General features: G+C 29.8%; 1 protein-coding gene across 1 annotated transcript; it reads right to left on the reverse strand.

Moving 5' to 3' along the window:
* Positions 1 to 1951: 1951 nt before the first annotated feature.
* LOC131844915 (alpha-tocopherol transfer protein-like) lies at positions 1952 to 19186 on the reverse strand. The gene is made up of 7 exons (XM_059193913.1): positions 19145 to 19186; positions 14438 to 14613; positions 11157 to 11310; positions 10806 to 10926; positions 10256 to 10387; positions 2977 to 3190; positions 1952 to 2173 (listed from the first exon to the last, which is right to left on the reverse strand). The coding sequence occupies exons 2-7, from the start codon at positions 14607 to 14609 to the stop codon at positions 2019 to 2021; spliced, it is 948 nt and encodes a 315-aa protein (XP_059049896.1). The 5' UTR covers positions 14610 to 14613; positions 19145 to 19186; the 3' UTR covers positions 1952 to 2018.
* Positions 19187 to 20556: the final 1370 nt, after the last annotated feature.

Raw genomic sequence — 20556 nt, forward strand, 5'->3', positions numbered from 1 at the left:
CAAGCCGGCTTATTCCTACTACACAACTATGCATGCAGCCAAATATAAACTCCTCTTCGTGGAACGAGATTAGGTTGAAATCATTCGATTAGTATTTAGTCTATTTTATGCATGGCTTTGACTATTTGGATAACGCCACTTCGGCAGACAATACTGAGTTAATCACATTATACACCTTCGTCCGTGATTTCGTGATCAGAATATTACTAAAATTCCAATTTTCTAATATTTCTGCAACATACTTATGATGGTAATTTATTTCTTATACTTTAAATATTTGAGTATTCTGATACTTATTTCATACATGACCCAGAGATCACGTATGAATATGTTTATTTACTTCATAACTTCAGTAAATGTACTTACCTCTTCGCCTGCTTCTTCTTTAACCCATTATAATTTAGGATCGTCGTAATTTGTTTTTCTTTTCCGTTCATCCCTATTCACAGTCATCGTATTATTTACTTCTTCCGTTCTTACCATATTATCATTCACACAGTCCATCCACCTCTTATTCGCTCTTCCTCTACCCTTATTCATATTCATATATAACACCTTCCATGTACTTCTCTTAATTAATGTTATGTGAAAGGGTCTACCATAGCTCTAAAGTGGAGATATCGAAGCAACAGTGGGAACTTGAAAATCGCTTCAGATTGTTTCTAATTCACCATGTGTGTACGTAAATCGCTCGGTAGAATAATACCAATTGTTACGATTTTCCTATACACAAGAAACTGAAACTAAAGTGTTCTCGGCCACTGTTCTTCATTTTAGAACTGCGCGTCAAACTGGGTTTTTAGGGTTCTGCATCAAAAAGGTAACACAGATTATTTGCTGCGCAAATATGACTCAGAGTTAGAAGTTGTCTAGAATATGATCTACTTATATTTAAAATTTCATCCAAATCTGTTCAGTACATATTGCGTGAAAACAGCTGTCCGTCTCAGCCACAGTGGATTGTGATTTGTATTCAGGTTTATATTTGTATTGGAATGGGTGTATTGTATGTATAATATGTATTTACAAAAAAAAATGTATCAGTTGTATAGAACCCATAACACAAGGTCTGCCTAGCTTTGACTAGATGGCGCTATGTAAATTGTCGTTATTAATTATATGAATTTTAGGTTATTGTTATAAAATAGAGTAATAAACATTATCAGTCTGTTTGAATACATTTTAAGTTACGTATTAGAATATTTATAATAATAATATAACTGTGTAATTAATTTTATTAAATCTACAAAAAGTATCATGATTTACACCATTTTATATTCCATTAATATACAATATTCTCAATATGAAATTTATAAAAATATAATATCTACAAAGTTGCAAAACAAATGTTATCGTAAAATAACACTTAAAAATATAAAAGCAGCCTTGATAGATGGTAAAGTATAAATAATGAAATAACTTTTGAGTTCCAAATAGAAATAAATAAGAAAAAATAGTTTATAAGAATGTGGTTAAATAGCATAGTTCCAGTTTGAAGTCAATTAACATAAAAATATGAATATTGCAAAAATATTAAGAACACATAATTTGTGGAGGTAATTATGGTTAAGACTACCTCTATAGAATGTATGCACCCTAAATTTAACTCATGTGGCTTAAATGGCATATCATATAATTTTAGGTATAATTTGGCATGTTTTATTTTGGACTTATTATACTTATTTTATACTTATTTTGTCTTATATATACTCGTAGCTGCATGAACGTTCATTGTATGAGTTTGACACGAACTTCACGGATTTGTGAAGGAAAATGTCATAAAAGTGATTATACAAAAATATTAATATAATAATGTATTAACATTTTTGAATATTCACTTTTGTCATGTTTGCTAATGTAAAGTTCAAGATTAACTCATATATATATTAAAGATATTTATACATTACTATTGTAGATTTCTTATAGATACAATATTTTAAATATGATGTGCAATTATTTTTAGATAGACTTATTATACTTAAAAAACCGATTAAATACCAATCTATACAAAAATATAATTAATCTACATTTAAGCTTCTGAAAGATCCAGGCATTCCCATATATTCCTGGTTAAATTTGGAGACATCCCTTTTTGATTCGTCTGTTATGAGTTTGTCCATATTTGTTATTATCCTTGCAGCTTCTTCTGTTCTTAGTACTTCTTTCCATTGTTCTAAAAATTAATAAACGTTATAATGCTTCACAATTAGTTAATTTTAAATTACTTTAATAATAAACAAACTAATTTTCCTTCAGGTAAACAATCTGATGGAAAGTTTTTTTTCGGTCTAGCCTAATGCTCTTGGCCGCAGCTGGCCTTTACAGCTTCACCGGACGATGGGGGGCGAGTACAGAGTAACCATCCATTATATATATGAACAACACCACGTACGTCTTATTGTCATGCAACGGTGTGGTACCGTTGCATGCATTATAATTCCTGAAGATTACGTTATATGCACTGTAATTTCTCTGCAATATCTCATCTTTGAAACTGGAATACATAACTACTTACAAATAGAGTTGCTTCATAGCAGAAATACGTGAGACGTAGGTAGCTGCCGCTAATGGCCTTATTATAACTGTCTTTCAGTGAAAATCATATATTACACATAATATTATAATATTAGCAATAAATATTATCACATAGTCAAAGTGATATATATAATAAGAAATTAGACAACAAATTACTTCAAGTAAATCTAGGTACTACATCACAGACAATTTGGAAACGGTAATATACTAAGTATAGCAATATATCCATATATAATTGCGCCATTGGTGTCTTTGAATTAAATTTAGAATAATTTAACATATTATTGTTTATGTTCATGATATTTTTAAATTTCCGTTATTGAAAAATTTCTTTCAGATGTTTAGTACCCATTATATAGTTTAGTAAATTGTCCTTGTTGGTTAATAAATAAGATTGTCTGAATACCAAAAACTTTAGTAACCTAAAAATAAACTACTTACCAGCCAACTTTGAACATGACTGCTCGTTTCCATTATAGTCTTTGGGGAGTATTTCTTTTGGTATATGTTTCTGAAGGTCTTCGTATGTCTTGTGGACATGGACGCGACCCGCTACTTTAGGTTTAAGGGCCGACTTCAAAATAAATAGTAGTTTGTCCACAAACGGTGTTGCGTTTACGATATGTATACCACTAATTTTAGTACCAAAACCTTCCTGGAATGTAGTAAATAAATAAAAAACCATGGACTAATAACACAGCACCATCCAATCCCACAGTAAGCAGACCTTATGTTACGGGTACTAGACAACTGATATATATATAAACACCTCTTTGGGCACTTTGTTGATCACGCCACAACCTAAACACTTGCTGATTCCACCTTTTGCACTGAATAACTTGACTCCTATCGCGTATATCTCAGGCGGTATGGCAACGTCGCATTCTATTTTGCGATGTGGCCATATATATTCGTCGATAGTACGATATACTCGACACATTTTGTACCAATAATTCGTGACTGAATGGCTCCGAACGGCTAAATTTTTGGTATACACAAAGACTTTTTGGCTCTGAATATATTTCAAAAATCAATTAATTATGTTGATCACTTTATATACTCGTCCTTACTGCGATACTTATTTTCATCCGAATATATATAGCTACCGTAACGGTCTATCAATTATGAATTTATTAATTTACTAATCTAGATATTTTATATTCGCAATGCTCCATACATAGTAACTCCACCGTTGCAGGGGGGAGCACCGTACACCGCACCCCGCGCACACAAACAAATTAGAATAAATTAAATTCATAAGATTATTCATATATTTCGACTGCCTCGGTGGTCACACCGCTTTACATCCGATGGTCGCGGGTTCGATTTCTCGCACGGTGCAAACATTTGTACTCATCGGTCAGCGATTGTTTTCATCGGTCTGGGTGTTTTATATGTATATTATATATGTATTTACAAAATAAAAATATCTATTTATATCAGTTCAGTATCAGTCTGTGTTAATTGTCCAGGGCTATTTATTATATTTTTTATAAACAGTTATCTTTTTCCATCACACCGCTCGCTATCGACAGTGAATTCATAGAAATGTCACTCTAAAAACAAAAATAGTTTTGTGTTTTGTATTTCAAATACTAAATGCAAAATAGGTATTTTCAAAATACTTTTTCAAAATAAAGTACCTTTTGAATTTTTGTCCAAACCTCAGATATTTTAGGTATATCAATCATTACATAGTGTAGTATAAAACAAAACGCTGTCGCATCTAACAGTACATAAATAAAGAAAGAAGACTTTTTGGCTCTGATACCGTAACGGTCTATCAATTATGAACTAAATAGTTGAATAAAACTGAATAAGCAGTTGCTCCACTCTATAGGTACTGCGTCGTCGTCGTATGCTGTTCATTTTTTCACTCGTTTTGGCGCCAAGAGAGGGTCACATAGTCGTGGTCAACTTAAGAACTTATAATTTAATTTTGATAACAATAGATACAAGTAAAAAGTAGGTATTATATTAATGTACGTAAGTACTGTACTTAAAAATATTTATTCTTTATTGTACATTTGAAAAACTTAACACTTAAGGACTTGTACATATACACGTACATACTGCCATTTTCTCTTAAAGACATCCAGAGAAGCACTATTTATCAAATACGCGGGGTGCACCGACCTTTGACCTTATAACAGCTGATTCGCGCGTAACGAATTACATTGCTATTTTTTGGTATTTTATAGTGGATATTTCACTATAAAATATTATTATTTCTTTAGATTATGACGTAATAACATAGTTTACATGATTTTAAGGGAAACATAAAAAAATTCCCGTAAAATGTAAAAGATAAAAAATGGTTATTGTTGGTTATCCTTAAGAGATAGACATATACCATCACGGACTTTTTTGTTGACCTTATATTGATACATCTCAAAGCACTAGACAATACGCATTTTCATTAAACAGTAGTGTATTTTTATTTATTTATTTAACTTTAATGCACAAAAAAATTTGTACATGTGGTGGACGTAATATCTTGCCGCGTTAATTACCAGGCAACTATGAGTGGTGCAGAAAAAGATTATTGGCGCTGCACTAATATAAATAAGAAATGTCAAAAAAAGATATATAAATACAAAGCAAAATATAAATTTTTATAAAAAAATAACAATATACATACATAAATATATATGTAAATATAACCCATAAATGTGTAAATATTCTATATAAATAAATACATAATGATCCGATAATCAAATTATAAGTACAGTCTCAAATTGAAAGTAAGAAAAACAGAAAATATAGACAGAACTATAGGGATATAACAGAAAGATGTGAAAAAAGGAGAAGGACAGTAAAAAAGTTAGAAATTTAAATAATGTTCCCGCAATTTCTGTTTAAATGAATTTATTACATTATTATATATATTAGGCATACAACTAGCCTTGTGACTGTTACTTTTTTTTTAATCTATACATCTATACATGTAAATAAAATTGGAGTGTCTGTTTGTAATATTGAAATAACCGTTTTTTACTACTTGCATATGAATATAAATACGGTACATACACCAAAATAACATATTTTACAAGTTTTGTCTGTCTGTCTGTCTGTTTGTTCCGGCTAATCTCTGAAATAGCTGGACCGATTTTGACGGGACTTTTTTTGCCAAGTAGCTGATGTAATAAGGAGTAACTTACGCTACTATTATTTTAGAAAAATAAAATAAAATTTCACGCGGACGAAGTCGCTGGGGCCAACTAGTCTATAGATATACCGAGATTTAATGTTTAAGTTGCTATTATGTTGTTGACAAAATTTTACTGTAATGTTACTATTACGTTATCCTACACAATTTGTATTATTTTGGATGAATAAATAAATAAATAAATAATAATCTATACATATAAATAAAATTGGAGTGTCTGTTTGTAATATTGAAATAACCGTTTTTTACTACATGCATATGAATATATATAAGGTACATATACCAAAATAACAATTTTTATAATTTTTGTCTGTCTGTCTGTTTGTTCCGGCTAATCTCTGAAATGGCTGGACCGATTTTGACGGTACTTTTTTGGCAGGTAGCTGATATATAAGGAGTAACTTAGGCTACTTTTATTTTAGAAAAATAAAGTTAAATTCCACGCGGACGAAGTCGCGGGAACAGCTTGTTTTTAATAAAAACGGTTTATTTGATAGAAAAAACATCTTTTTTGTGGTACTTGAGAATGTTGAAGCCTGTTGTTTGTAATATTGAAATAACCGTTTTTTACTACTTGCATATGAATATAAATACGGTACATACACCAAAATAACATATTTTACAATTTTTGTCTGTCTGTCTGTTTGTTCCGGCTAATCTCTGAAATGGCTGGACCGATTTTGACGGGACTTTTTTTGGCAGGTAGCTGATGTAACAAGGAGTAACTTAGGCTACTTTTATTTTAAAAAAATAAAGTTAAAAACCATGTGGACGAAGTCGCGGGAACAGCTAGTGTATAATATATTAGAGATACCTACGTGTTTTTTTATTGATGATTAGCTGTACACGGGATTTCGTCCGTGTGGAATTTCACTTTATTTTCCTAAAATATAAGAAGTTAAATTCCACGCGGACGAAGTCGCGTGTACAGCTAGTTGTCGGTAGTCTAGCGATTTATCTAGCACACCGCTTTGATTCCTGCTTGGTGGTCGAGGGTTCGATTCCTCGCACGCTGCAAACATTTGTATTCATGAGTATGATTGTTTGTAACGGTCTGGGTGTTTTCTATGTATAGATAATATATATGTATTTACGAAAAAAAATCTTTGTATTTATATCAGTTGTCTAGTACCCATAACATAATCTTCAGCTAGCTTAACTTGGGTCTAGATGAAGCTGTGTGAATTGTCCTGAGATTACTATTATTACTATAATAAATCTTTTCAAATCAGCCGATGTTTATTTTTGCCATAATACGTGCTGTTACCATGTGATAATATTACGTACGTACTTATTACTGTTTTAAATGTGATGCGTTCATTATTTATATTTCCTTTGAATTAAAGACAAATGTATATATATATATATATATATATACACTTGCTCACTTAGTTGATCCAGCCACGATCCGTAGATATTGCTGATTCCACTATCTCTCTCTTTCTACCACTATAACGGTAGCGTGGCGGAACGGCAACATGTTGCCGTTCCGCGTTCTACCACTATCTTTGTATTCTAATATGCGATGTTGCTGTTCCGACCGAGACCATGCGTTGTTGCCAAATGTATTCGTCGATAGTAGTAGATACCTATACTCGATATATATTTTTTCAACAATTTCCTGCAATAGTGAATCCGTATCGGCAAAATTTTTAAATGCACAAAGATTTTTTGGCTCTGAATATATTTAAAAATCATTTACTTGTGTGTTGATGAATTTATATACTAGTACATGAAGTACCTAATACTTGTTTTGATTTGAATAGGTAGCGATATTATGAATTTATTATACGTAATCTAAAAATTTTGACGAAATAAAAGAAATTAGTTATCTGTTAACCTTGACTTCATGCTGGCACCAGTATTATCAGATGATGAACATACTCTTCGAAAACTTACAGCAGAAATATCGTGTTTGGACTCATTAGATAGGTCTCGATGAATAGAGTTTAAAAAACTTAAAATAAATGGTAAATTAGAAATAATGTATAAATACCCCTTACGTAAAATTCAACCACTTTAAAACTTAATAATAATAATTAGGAAAAGAGCAAAGCTATAAATGCACTGAAAGTAATTGATGCCTTCCATACAATATTTTCAGTATTAAACAACTCTGTTTGTTCAGTAAAAGTGTAAATACACTGGTAACCTTTAATCATATTTTATATGCAAACATTACATATGCAAACCCTAAAGTTTTATTTCAGAATGGCCAGTAGTTTTGAAGAAATAAGTCTTTGAAATTGTACGTGTAACTTATATATATACTAGTTTTTTCACCATAACAAGCAACACCAATATGGCCTAGTTAGTAGTGTACCTATGTAACAATACCACATTACCACACAGACACTCCGAGTTCGAATTTCTTTCCGTCCGTTTACTTTTATTATTTATTTTTTTGTTTTTTTTTTAATTTAATATTTTAATAATCAATTTAATTTATACGACTATTAATTTATAATAAAAACGTAGTTAAGCATTAAATTAATTTTACTAGTTAGGAATGTACCTGTGTACCAACTTACCACACAGCCATCCCGGGTTCGATTCCTACCATTGGCTTTTTTTTTATTTTTTTTTAAAGTAATATTTAAAATTAACTATTTTAATAATTAAATGAATTTAATCGATAAAAACGTCGTTAAGTATTAAATTAATTTTAAGTGATATTAACTATTATATTATGCATAAAAAATATTTTGTGATAATAAAGAAAATACATTTAAAATGTTTTACTTGTTGTGTTAATTATTTATAAGATCTTACTATAATTGTTAGCTGCTTTACAATTTAGAAAGTATAATAGGTAATGTAAATTAAAATTAATTTAATACTTAACAACGTTTTGTTCGATTAAATTCATTTCATTATTAAAATAGTTAATTTAAAATATAAAATAAAGACAAAACAAAAAAAAAATTGGTGGCGGGAATCGAACCTTGAGCGTCCGTTTGGTAAGTTGATTTGAAATTCAAAGGCTTATTTCTTCGAAATTACTGGTCATTTTGAAATAATACTTAGGGTTCGCATACCCTTATCGGATACTACTACTACACGGAGTCTCGTCAAAATAAAATATCTAGGTTAGGTATAATAAATTCATAATTAATAGACCAAAAGAACGAGTATATAAATTGATATTGATTTTTGAAATATATTCAGAGCCAAAAAGTCTTCTTTCTTTATTTATGTACTTGTTAGATGCGACAGCGACTTTGTTTTATACTATACTATGTAATGATTGATATACCTAAAATAAATAAAATATCTGAGGTTTGGACAAAAACTCAAAAGGTAATTTATTCTGTAAAAGTATTTTGAAAATACTTATTTTGCTTTTAGTGTTATAGTACTTTAAGTGTTATATTTTAAGTAACAATGTTTAATTATAATTAATACTACTGCAACAACACTCCGATCGTGCAAAAAATTTTGCTGTTTCATTATTTTTTAGTTCAATTAGTTGTCTACCTAAGTCCTGGGCTAAGCGGGGGGTGAGTCATGACCCCCCATGACTCCCAAGACCTCCATGACGCTCCCCCCTAGATCCGCTGTTGCGTCTTCTCTTCATTCGCTCAGTACGTTGTTACAAAAGGAAAAATTCCCGTCCAAAAAATAACAAGTATTGAGGTTTGATCTGGAGGCACGTTACTCCAGACTGATTTCTATAAATATTTAGATTAGATAGACTATTATTCTTGAAATACTAGCTAGACATTATTAAGTTACTGTAGCCATAATGTAGTAGCCCAAACGTGCCAATAAGGAAGCCCTTGGCAAATGCTGCACCCTGATTGGCCCGTTTGAATTGGATCAAGAAGTGGTCGTATGCCAAAAAGGTGGATTTGTATAAAATCGTGTATAAATCGCTTAATTATTATTATTACTCGTCGTGACAGTTGTGGCTCAAAACGGATCAACATTTATATATGGTCAGCTGGCATTAGATCAACAAAAGGCCTCCGGATCAACAAGTGAAAATGGATCAACAAAAAACTACCTATACGGCACGTCTGAGCCACAAAGTGCCCAAGGGGATATTTATATATATATATATACAATTATACATTTTTTTTAATATACAATATACATAGAAAATACCCAAACAATCATACTCATGAATATAAATGTTTGTGCCATGCTAGGAATCGAACCCGCGATTTATTTTATGTAATCGGAATGGGAAACAGTTCAGTCACCTATAGCATGAACAGCACCACGAATATTACGTTATCTCCACTCGTAGCACCACTCATGCATTGCTATTCCGAAGGATTAAGATGTTACGCTTCTATTTCCTGTAATTTGACTAACCTACCATCAATCTATCTCAACCTTCAAGTCAAATACATCGTACAAATAATCTGCTTAGCATATGACGAACAAAACAACAAATTATTTTTAAACATTCGTTTTAAAGTACATATTTATGTGTTTTAATGTAAATATATATATTTTATAGTATTATATTGTATGTACGTAATAAGATTATAATAAACATAAAATTTTGTTTATTAGAAATTTTTCAGAGATTTCTTTACTTACTGTACACAGCAGCTCTGCTTTTTTAATAACAATAGGATTCAATTTAGCAAGGTGAGTAATATTCAGATTATTCAAATCTATAACGAACGTTTCTGATACACAATAGTCATAATTCAGTCTGAACTCACCAACCTGAAAGTCAAAACATATTTTTGGAATATAAAAATAATAGTTACTATTTTATATACCTATACTCATATTTATATTTCAGTTGATATGAAAATTAATATTTAAAGTTAATGCTTAAAATGCAGCTAGAACATGGAATTATATATTAATTCCTAAGTACAACGTAACCTAACACATTCCAAGTAAATAAATAATAAAAGTTCAATTCATACTAATATTATAAATACGAAAGGATGTCTGTTTGTCTGTGTGACTATCAATTTGTTTATGCTTTCACTGCTGGATGAATCTTAATAAAAATTGTCGAGAAAACAGATTGTATTACGAGGATAGATATAGACTATTATAAATTTTATCTCAGTAGCAGACGAAGTCATTGGTAAAAACTAGTATAAGACAATATATTATATTAATTACTTACCAAAAAATTGTATCTGAAATAAGAGAGTAAAGAGAATTCATCAAGTTTATCAGTTAAAAACTGCGTTATCATAACCCTCGATTGATTCGTTGGGGACAACTTGGGAAGAGGAACGTAATTTCTGTAATTAAATACATATGAATAATAACAAAATAGAAAAAGCTCAACTACAAAATTTAATAAAGTGAGGTTGAATAATGGGATATATTTTTTCATTTATAATATTATAAATATTGATTTCTATTAATTATTTATAAAACATTGCTTTTTGTCGATAAATTTATAAAAAATCTATATATATATATGTCATAGAATATTCTCTACAAGTTGTTGGTAATTAATTGTACTTACACAACTTCCCAGAGTTTTTCAAATTCAAGCACAGTTTTATGCATCGAGAGTTCTGGCATCAATCCTCTAGTTGTGAATAGTTTCTCAATCTTTGTTTTAGTGCCTTCTACAGAACCTCTTGCTAGGACGAAGAATCTTTCTAAGATAGCGCGACCTGAAAATAGGAAAATATCAATGTTTTAATTATAGTATTTAATAATTATTTACGTTTTTGACGTAGGCACATGACTATATCCATCTATTATACAGGGTGTAAGGGACAGGTTGGCCAAAACGAAAACAGCTGATTCAGATGAATGGTCTGAATCAGATGGCAAAGTATTTTCTCACCGGAAATGCACCACAGCCATATAATTAACGATTCTTAGTTTTGACGCCGCGCAATGTATTGCGCGCAATGTGATTTTACAACGAGAAGTTTCGCGGTGACACGTCAGTTCAGCAGTTCATCAGATCAGCGCGGGGAAGGATTTTAAATCGAATTACATTGATGCTTTATGGTATTTTATATTATTTCGTTATGAAATATTATTATTTCTTTATATTATTACATAATATCATAGTTCGCATGATTTTAAAAAAATAAAAGAAAAAATATTAAACAATTTCCGGAAAGAATTTCCACTGGTTTTCAGTTCAGAATAATGGTCTGAATTTACAGTTTCAGTTTTTGCAAACCTGTCACTTACACCCGGTATAATATACCGTAAGAAATTATCGAAATGATAGTGAAAACCTTATCGAAATTCGTTGCATGACTTAGAAGTAAACGGAGAGACAGACAGACGAAAACTGTTCTTAGTTATACTATTTATACATGTTAACATATTAGAAAATTTTTAAGCTTTATTTTTATTTGTTTTTATGTAATTGGAGTGAGAAACAAGCTGACGGCTCATCTCATAAATATAGTAAGAGATATCCATCGCTTTATATTGTATTAATATAGTTCAACTAAAAGTACCTGCATATTATAATTATATACTTGAATAATCACAATCAAAACAACTCAATTATAACACGTAATAGAGCAAGGGGCTATATCCCATAAGTGCTGGAATTATTATGACGTATACTATTACCATATATTAATTATCATTCGACATGGGGCATAATAAGAATTTGGTATTTGGTTAATTTGATTTTTCGTTCTCTTGCAAGTTTAAGAGAGGTAAAATTTATTACGTATTTTAAATTTTCTTCTGTGCTAGATATTATGGAGATAAATAACTGGTGACATAGCTATAAAGCTGCTCCTTGCGATCTCTATGTCTTGCTCATTGTAGGTAATTAGTCAGGCCATTTCAGAGATTAGCCGGAACAAACGGACAGACAAAAATTGTAAAAAAATGTTATTTTGGTGTATGTACCATATTTATATTCATATGTATGTAGTAAAAAACGGTTATTTCAATATTACAAACAGACACTCCATAATATGTTCGTATCTCTTTGTGCATAATATATATACCTAATTGTATTTTTTGTGAGAGAATAATAAATAGTTTTCATTTCATTTCAGTTTAACAATACTTTTGATCTATCTATATCTACATATAGTCAAATAAAACTGATTACTGTATGTACATGAAAGATATTTAAGAAAATCTTTATCAACGTAACCCAAAACAATATTTTTTAGTATTTTTGTCTGTTTGCCTCTGCACTTGTGGGCACTACTCTCTGAAACGGCTTAAACGATTTACGATGAAAACCACAAATTCATTAATAAAGCAAATTTAAAATAAATGTATATTATATTTCAATCGATTTAGAAACAAATAAGTTATACGAGTATAAAGTATTGAAACATTTGTTCTTCTTTAATTTTATATATTAATTGAAAAAGAGGAATCATTTTCAGCACATAACAACGTTAGTTACTGAAGAAATAAAATGGGACACTTCTTTTATGGACAACTTCAATGACAGGCTGAGCATCAATCAAGTCAAATTATAATTGATACGTCAGAGTGATTGATGTTTATCATGGAAGATATTCTTTTATCACTTATAATATAAATGACCACATGTGACCGAAGTTTATTTTTATACACTTTCATTAGGATTTTACCAGTACATTATTTCCGCATCATATAATATATGTATCTCCTTTTATTTTCAAGAAAATAATAGAATCCGTGCATTACATAAAACGGGACATTTGAATCAGCTACGAGCTCGCCAGGTCTATCACACCTATAGTAATATGAGAAATAAGATTAATTTATTGTACTTGGCAACCGATAAATATTTATAATTATTAATGATTTTACGTATTCGAGTATATATACGATTATAATTATGTTAATACTTATAGTACTAACATCGCGCATACTGCCATGGTGCGCTCATCAATCTTACTGCGGCTGCGCGCCGTCCGTATATTTTGAATCTGTGGCGCGTTGCATTTGCGCGGGAAACAATCTATAATTTAACTTCTTCTAGAGACATTCTTCAACTATTGTACTTCTGATCACTAATTTTTGTATACTGTTCTTCATCACTATATATAGCTGTAAATTACTATTATTAGAATAAACTTCTTATATACAACCAAAACTGGCATATAAATAAAGCCCCTAATCATACCGCTAACAATGTACAAATTCATATTTCTAAATATTAATTATTAAGTAATATTTGAATATTATTAATTGAATTTTTATTTGAATATCGTCAATTATAACTATACTAACGTATAGATTTAGAAATCCTTATTTCCTTATACTGGTGTACAACATAAGGAAGTAGAATATAACTCAAAACAGTTCGTGCAAACATTGCAGAGGTTTTGCCAGAAATTGTCCTGGCATTACTTTATTTACTTGGATGAGGACAGTGTGGTCTACTGCAATACTTATAATGTCAGTAAATATTTGGAAAGGATATTGACAAAAGAGGGCGACGTTTGAAGTGTAGATACCGATACTATAGCCCCGAACTATTATTTCGTACTATTGTAATTATGTTCAGGATTGACTTGTACCCTATGCCGTGACATGTTAAGTACGCTATATGTATTTATATCTTTGTATTGTATGTATTAAAGATATATGTATATTTTATAATTGTTTGTGTTTTATGATCTAAAAAACGTTAGTACCTATTTTCTATATCTATATGGATTAGGCTTTATATGCAAAGAGTACGAATAATTTCCATATTACAATAGATTATTTAATCTTAGATAGGAATATTGACTTTTGTAGTCTGTGTGTATTTTCTGTTAAAGGTGTATATTGTAGTGAAATTATAGGGTAACAAGGCATAATACTTACTCATATATTGACTAGCTTCAACCAAATGCGGTTGCTTCTTCAACCATTCTTCTATGTTGTCCAAACTTTCTTTAATCATCTTCACATCGCTTATACCTAAATAATTTCTTGCATCCCTCAAATTTTCCGCCGTGACTTGAACAAGTGGTAAAGACGGTGAAATCACCTCCATTTTACTGTAAACAGATTTTATATATAAACAATATTTCATTTTTATATTACTACTATGATCGAGTGTGAATGAAGACATACTTATATTTTATTATTGAAGCTATGTTTCATATACATATATTTGAGGAACTTTTAACGAAAATTTTGAGCTCAAACAAAGTAACTAAGGACTACCTATACCTACCACATATACCCCGTATTTGAAAAAGACTTACGAAAGACAGATTTGTCTTTCTTTATAACATAAGGAAGAAACGAGCTTGCGGCTCACCTGATGGTAAATGTTTACCGCTGCCCATGAGCACCCGTAACATAAGAGAAATTTCAAGAGCCTTAACGGCCTTTTAAAAAGTAATAAGTTTTTTTCTTGGCGTTTTAATATCATATTGGTTCGTAAATACCATTGCTGGAAGGTGCCTCAATGTTTCTGAGAAACATCCTGATATGAAAGTGTCCGCCAAAAAAAATATGTAAGGACGTTAGCGCAGACTTGTTACTTTCAACCTTGATCTGATTGTATGTTTTTTTTTGTAATGTAAATGTTATGTCAACACATTTTAATAATTGCATTTTTTGCAGTTTTATATTGTGACCAGTGGAGATTTAAAATATGATAATGGAAACTGTGTCGACATCTAAATAAATTCTAACATTTTGGTAATATCTTGACATTGCTTTAATGACCTCGTTTATTCGTATTCTGTTTATAAGTGACCAGTGTAGGAGGAAGATGAAATAAACAAATAAAATCAAACAATCCAATTTTTTAATAGTGCCAACCTGCCTACCTAGCCTTTGTACCTACATATTTTGCCCACTTTTGACCTCCACTCTGTCATATTAGAAAAATGCAAACATTCTACGTCAATGATTACCTTACTTTAAATGTTTGCATTTCTCTAAGATGTGTGATTATCTAAAAAAACTACTTATCAAGCTCAAGAAAGAAACAAATGACGTAAGCTGTAAATAATACATATATATTGATATATAGTGAGCTTATCTTTTTGTTAGTTATCATATCATCACTAAACAACTAAACAAATTAATGAAATTTAACATGAAAATAGATTGTATGATGATGACGGACCGAGGATATTTTTTATCCAAAAAATAGAGGAAGTAACTTGGAACACCCAGTATTTAATATGATTGTTATATATATACTGTACATTAGTACAGTATATATATAGTATAGATATGTGGCTAATACATTTCTGGATAATAAGAAATTTATTTTTTATTAATTTGTAGTTCTGTTATTGTACATTTTGTTTATACTTCAACTACTTGAAAACATTTGTAATAAATTTCCTATTTACATATATATATATATATATATATATATATATATATATATATATATATATATATATATAAATTAAACTACAACAATTATGAAACAGCGTCTAATTTAATTGCAAAGAATAAACCAGTTCTTGTAAAAATATTTCAAACTCATCCATCAAGGCTTTCATACGTTATAGAGCAGAAAATCGCATGTCCATATCAAATAGTTTTAGCTGTATCCTGGTTATTAAATTTTATACTTAGAATACATATACATAGAAAGCAGGTTCAATAGTCAGCATTACCAGCAAAAAAGTAGTATCAACTTGGAAACGTGATGACGACAATTACGACGTGACACCTTCTCGTATGTATGTGTAAATTGTTCGTTAAGGTCAGCTAAAGTAAACTATGGTCATTATTAATCATGTAAACAACTAAGTTCAAACAAGATAATGTCGAAGATCATGAATAGGCTTTATACCACAAAAAAAAATATGTTTAAAATCTTCAGATATATGACAACAATAATGGAATAGAAAATAACAATATTTGTTACATCACACATCACACATCACAATACAATAATGATGAGGCTCACTGCAGCATATAAATTATAGTTAAATAATGCATAAATACCATATATGTATATAAATAGAAATAATTTCTTTTTTCCTTTGTAATGATTTGAATGCATTGTACATTAAAATAATTACATAAAAAAGAACAAAAAAATAATAATAACTAAGCATATTATCTCGTATTGTCAAATGGGACAGCCTACTACTACTATACTGTAATGTTGAGTACTATGTGTATTGTACTATAATGTATGTTATTATGCAGTTATAAGTAATTAAAAATTAATTAACAAGCTAAAACAATATTTATATTTCTAGAACAATAAGTTAAAAATTTGAAAAAATATTTTTAATAAAAGTATCGGCTGTAAGTCAATTGTGTATCGTAATTTAAAAAACCGAAATTGAATTTTTCAACAACCCCATAACAACTGGATAGAGCTATAATATAAGATATGAAAAGAGTACGGAGTAAGCACGGTACTAGTAACTACCTTGTCGTTATATGAAAATTTGTTTGTATAAATAACTATTAAAAAGAAAATTACATGTGATTTTGAAGTCTTCAATGAAACAAGACATTTAAAAGAACCAAAAATCAAGGCCCAAGATTTATTTTTGATTGATTAGATTTCGGTACCAAGATTTGGTTAGATGTCGGTGCCATGTTTACTGGAGAAACAGTCAGAAGATACAAAGTTAATTTCTGGTGTCGGCCAGATAAGAACTTACGCTCTTGGGTAGTTAACCACTAAGCTATGACAATCTTATAATTATATATATAACTAATAATTATAGTTCACAATGCTAATAGTGATCTATAATTATATATAATTGTTTCTTACAAATAGGAATTGTCCTGTCCTGTGTAATAAGTGACCTAGATTGCCGACACCTTGACATCAGGGCTTGTAATTTATCAGTACTGATTATAATAACAATCTGAATTGGTGTAGTGAACTAAAATCCTTTTGGTGCAATAATACTACTATTACCCGTAACTTCGTTTGATATTTGAGATAAAAGGTTGCCTATTTATCATATTTTTATTAGTCGTTAAAAGGTAACAAATATAAAGACAGGCACATTTACATTATATAGTAGTATATATATATATACTTGCTATAGTAAAATAATTTGTTTAGCAGATATGAAGATAAAAGTGTACAAAAGACAAGGTGAAATTGATATATACCTATAGAATAAAGGCCGCACAACCGCATATGTCTGTATATGGGAGAAATATATATCGTTCAAATAGATCGTATAAAGGCTAAAAGAGACTTTGAAAGTCGAAGAGCAATATCTAAGTAAATAGACAGAGATTGTCTGGCACTTCTCAGAATATCTATCGTAACTTTAGGTCCTTTTGTTTGCATACTTAGTTAATTTTAGATAATTTGTAATAGAAACGACTAGAATACATTTACTGGTACAGTTGTTTTTTATTATCCTAGAGATCCTACAATATATGTATCATTATTACTACCTTATTAATTTGTACTTTGAAACATTAATATAGAAACGTAAGTACACAAAAGTAGGCAGACAGTGAGAAGAAACAGTGTAAAGTAAGGCTTTTCTTTCCTACCTTTATTGCCATATGTTATACGTCCGAGGTACATTAGACGCATAGCATAGTTTATCTATAGTGTTATTCTAAAAATTTCTTTTGTTTTGGAACAAACAACCAGTTCTTTTATTTGTATTTGACTTAAATAATATTTAATATAAATACAATTTGAAATGTAAACGCATTTTTTACATTTGTCTATTAAGTAAACTAAACCTCTATGGTCACTTATAAGCAGTTTAGCACAGCACCTTACTTCCGATGGTCGCAAGTTCAATTGTTAGTACATTTCGTATTAAACATTTTGTATTCATAAGTGTGATACTAACAGTATTGATTTAGGTGTTTTTATGTATATTATATATTTATAACAGTTGTTTAATACCTATAACACAACGTCTGCTTCCTTTGGGACTAGATGGCGCTGTGTGTATTACCCAGGATTATTATCACATTATATATCCCAGTAGGATTAATAGTAGTTTTAAAATAAATTTAATTTCACTCGCTATATGATTTATAGATACTTTCTTTGTGACTTAGACTCTGATTGTGTTTTAATAAATATAGATATGACAATGAAATTTCGTAGCGTAATTTATTAATATTCTTTTAGTAAATGTAACTGTGTATGTACAGAAATAGATGATGTGATGATTTGGAATATTGAATATTATGTTTTCGCATTGACAGTAAAAAATTCAGCACACAGAAAAAATCACCGCTAATTATTAAACTTGAAATTAACGATTTTATAATAATTAAATATATACAATAAATTATTGAAAATAATTTATTAGAATACAATAATTTATTAAAATATGCATAGATTAAAAAAAAACATCAAAAAAACATGTAAAAACAGACAGATAACGTTTTAAACACAAAAAATTCATCGAAACCCATTGAAAACTAGCAAAGATATCAAGTAGTTACTCGTACGAACAAAGTCGTGGCCGAATTGAGGGTTCTTCTTTCTGAAGTTATAATGTGAAAAATAAATTTTAAGTATTTATAAATTCATATCCTATTCCAACAAAATTAATATTTAATACTTAACAACTAATACTTAATAGTAATGTTTCGACATACCTGTCTGTACACGTGGTTTGAATAGCCAACTGGACACTACCACGGCAGTTGAAGTAATGTTTGAGAAACGAGACATAATAGTTGTTTACCTTAAATATCACATGCATGTAATAGAGGCAATTCTGTGCTATATTTTTTTACCTACAGTTAATTGTCTCTCTTATACTACCAAAGGTGTAAAATGTGCTTAAAGTAAAGCATAATTATTTTATTTGTTTATTATTAAAGAAAAAACTCACAGCACTTATAGTACATATGATAAATTCGAACTTTCTATATAAGTATATAAATATGGATGCTTATGAGGGCAGAGGAATGTTGAAGAGATGGGTGGATTGTGTGATAGAAAAAGAGTTAATAAAGAGATGACTGTAAACAAGCATGAATGGAAGAGTAGTACATATTACGCTGACCCTAAAAGAATAGGATAAAGAGGAGAGCGAAGAAATAGATGATGTGATGATTTCGAATATTGCATATTAAGTTTTCACATTGACAGTAAAAAATTCAGCACACAGAAAAAATCACCGCTAATTATTAAACTTGAAATTAACGATTTAATAATAATAAAATTTTAATCATAAACGACGGTTGACATTTTCTATTAAGTCGTTATCGGTTTGTTTATTATTCCAATTACATAAACAAACCAAAGTATATTAAGTTATTCATCAGATAATTTGAAGCATAAATATCTTCCTCATCACCAGACATTTTTTTTGGAGGTCCCTCTTAAGATGGGCATACAGGAATAAGGGGATCCAATATTTTTTCTTTCTTGCAAGTGGATATAACCCCTTAAAAGGTGGAACGTGAAGTAAAGCATTTCATAAATAGTTTTTATTTAACTACATACATATATATGATGAATATTTATAGAACATTGATATAAAAAATAATATGAGAAAATTAATGTATAAGCAGTTATTATATTTTGGAATGTGTATTACGGCAACGTTTATTATATGTATTTGAGGCTGTGAATATAAAGCTATAAATAATTCTCTGAGTAATAAGTACTCACTACTGAAATTATATTATACTAATATAGTGCTATAATACACACAATTCATGAAAATAGAGTATAAATCTTACATGTGGGAGTAATAAATATTTTTTACATACACATTCTGGTATGAGAAGTATAATGTGAACGCAGGAGGCAATTAGTTACCAGCGAGTCGTTAACGAGTCGCCAACAAATCGCTAACGTGTAATAGTACCTTGGTATGGTATAAGTGTTACTTATATCTATATAACACAAGTGTCAAAGATTAATTAAAAATGATCTTAGGGATACATTCGTTATTACGTTATTCTCTATTTTTATTACGTAAAAGAGTATTGTACAGACAATTAATAGTCATGCTGTTATGCAGAGTTTACATTAGGCAGATAGGTAACACTAATTT

This window comes from Achroia grisella, unplaced genomic scaffold (genome assembly GCF_030625045.1).
Source record: "Achroia grisella isolate CSIRO2021 unplaced genomic scaffold, CSIRO_AGI_Agris_v1 utg109, whole genome shotgun sequence".
Lineage (NCBI taxonomy): Eukaryota > Metazoa > Arthropoda > Insecta > Lepidoptera > Pyralidae > Achroia > Achroia grisella.

Coding starts and splice junctions, on each gene's coding strand:
- LOC131844915 (XM_059193913.1), bottom strand. CDS start 14,609: ATGGAGGTGATTTCACCGTCTTTACCACTTGTTCAAGTCACGGCGGAA. Junction 3,191..10,255: donor AAGCAGAGCTGCTGTGTACA/GTAAGTAAAGAA, acceptor ACTACATTCCAG/GAAGGTTTTGGTACTAAAAT. Junction 2,174..2,976: donor GTCATGTTCAAAGTTGGCTG/GTAAGTAGTTTA, acceptor ATTAATTTTTAG/AACAATGGAAAGAAGTACTA.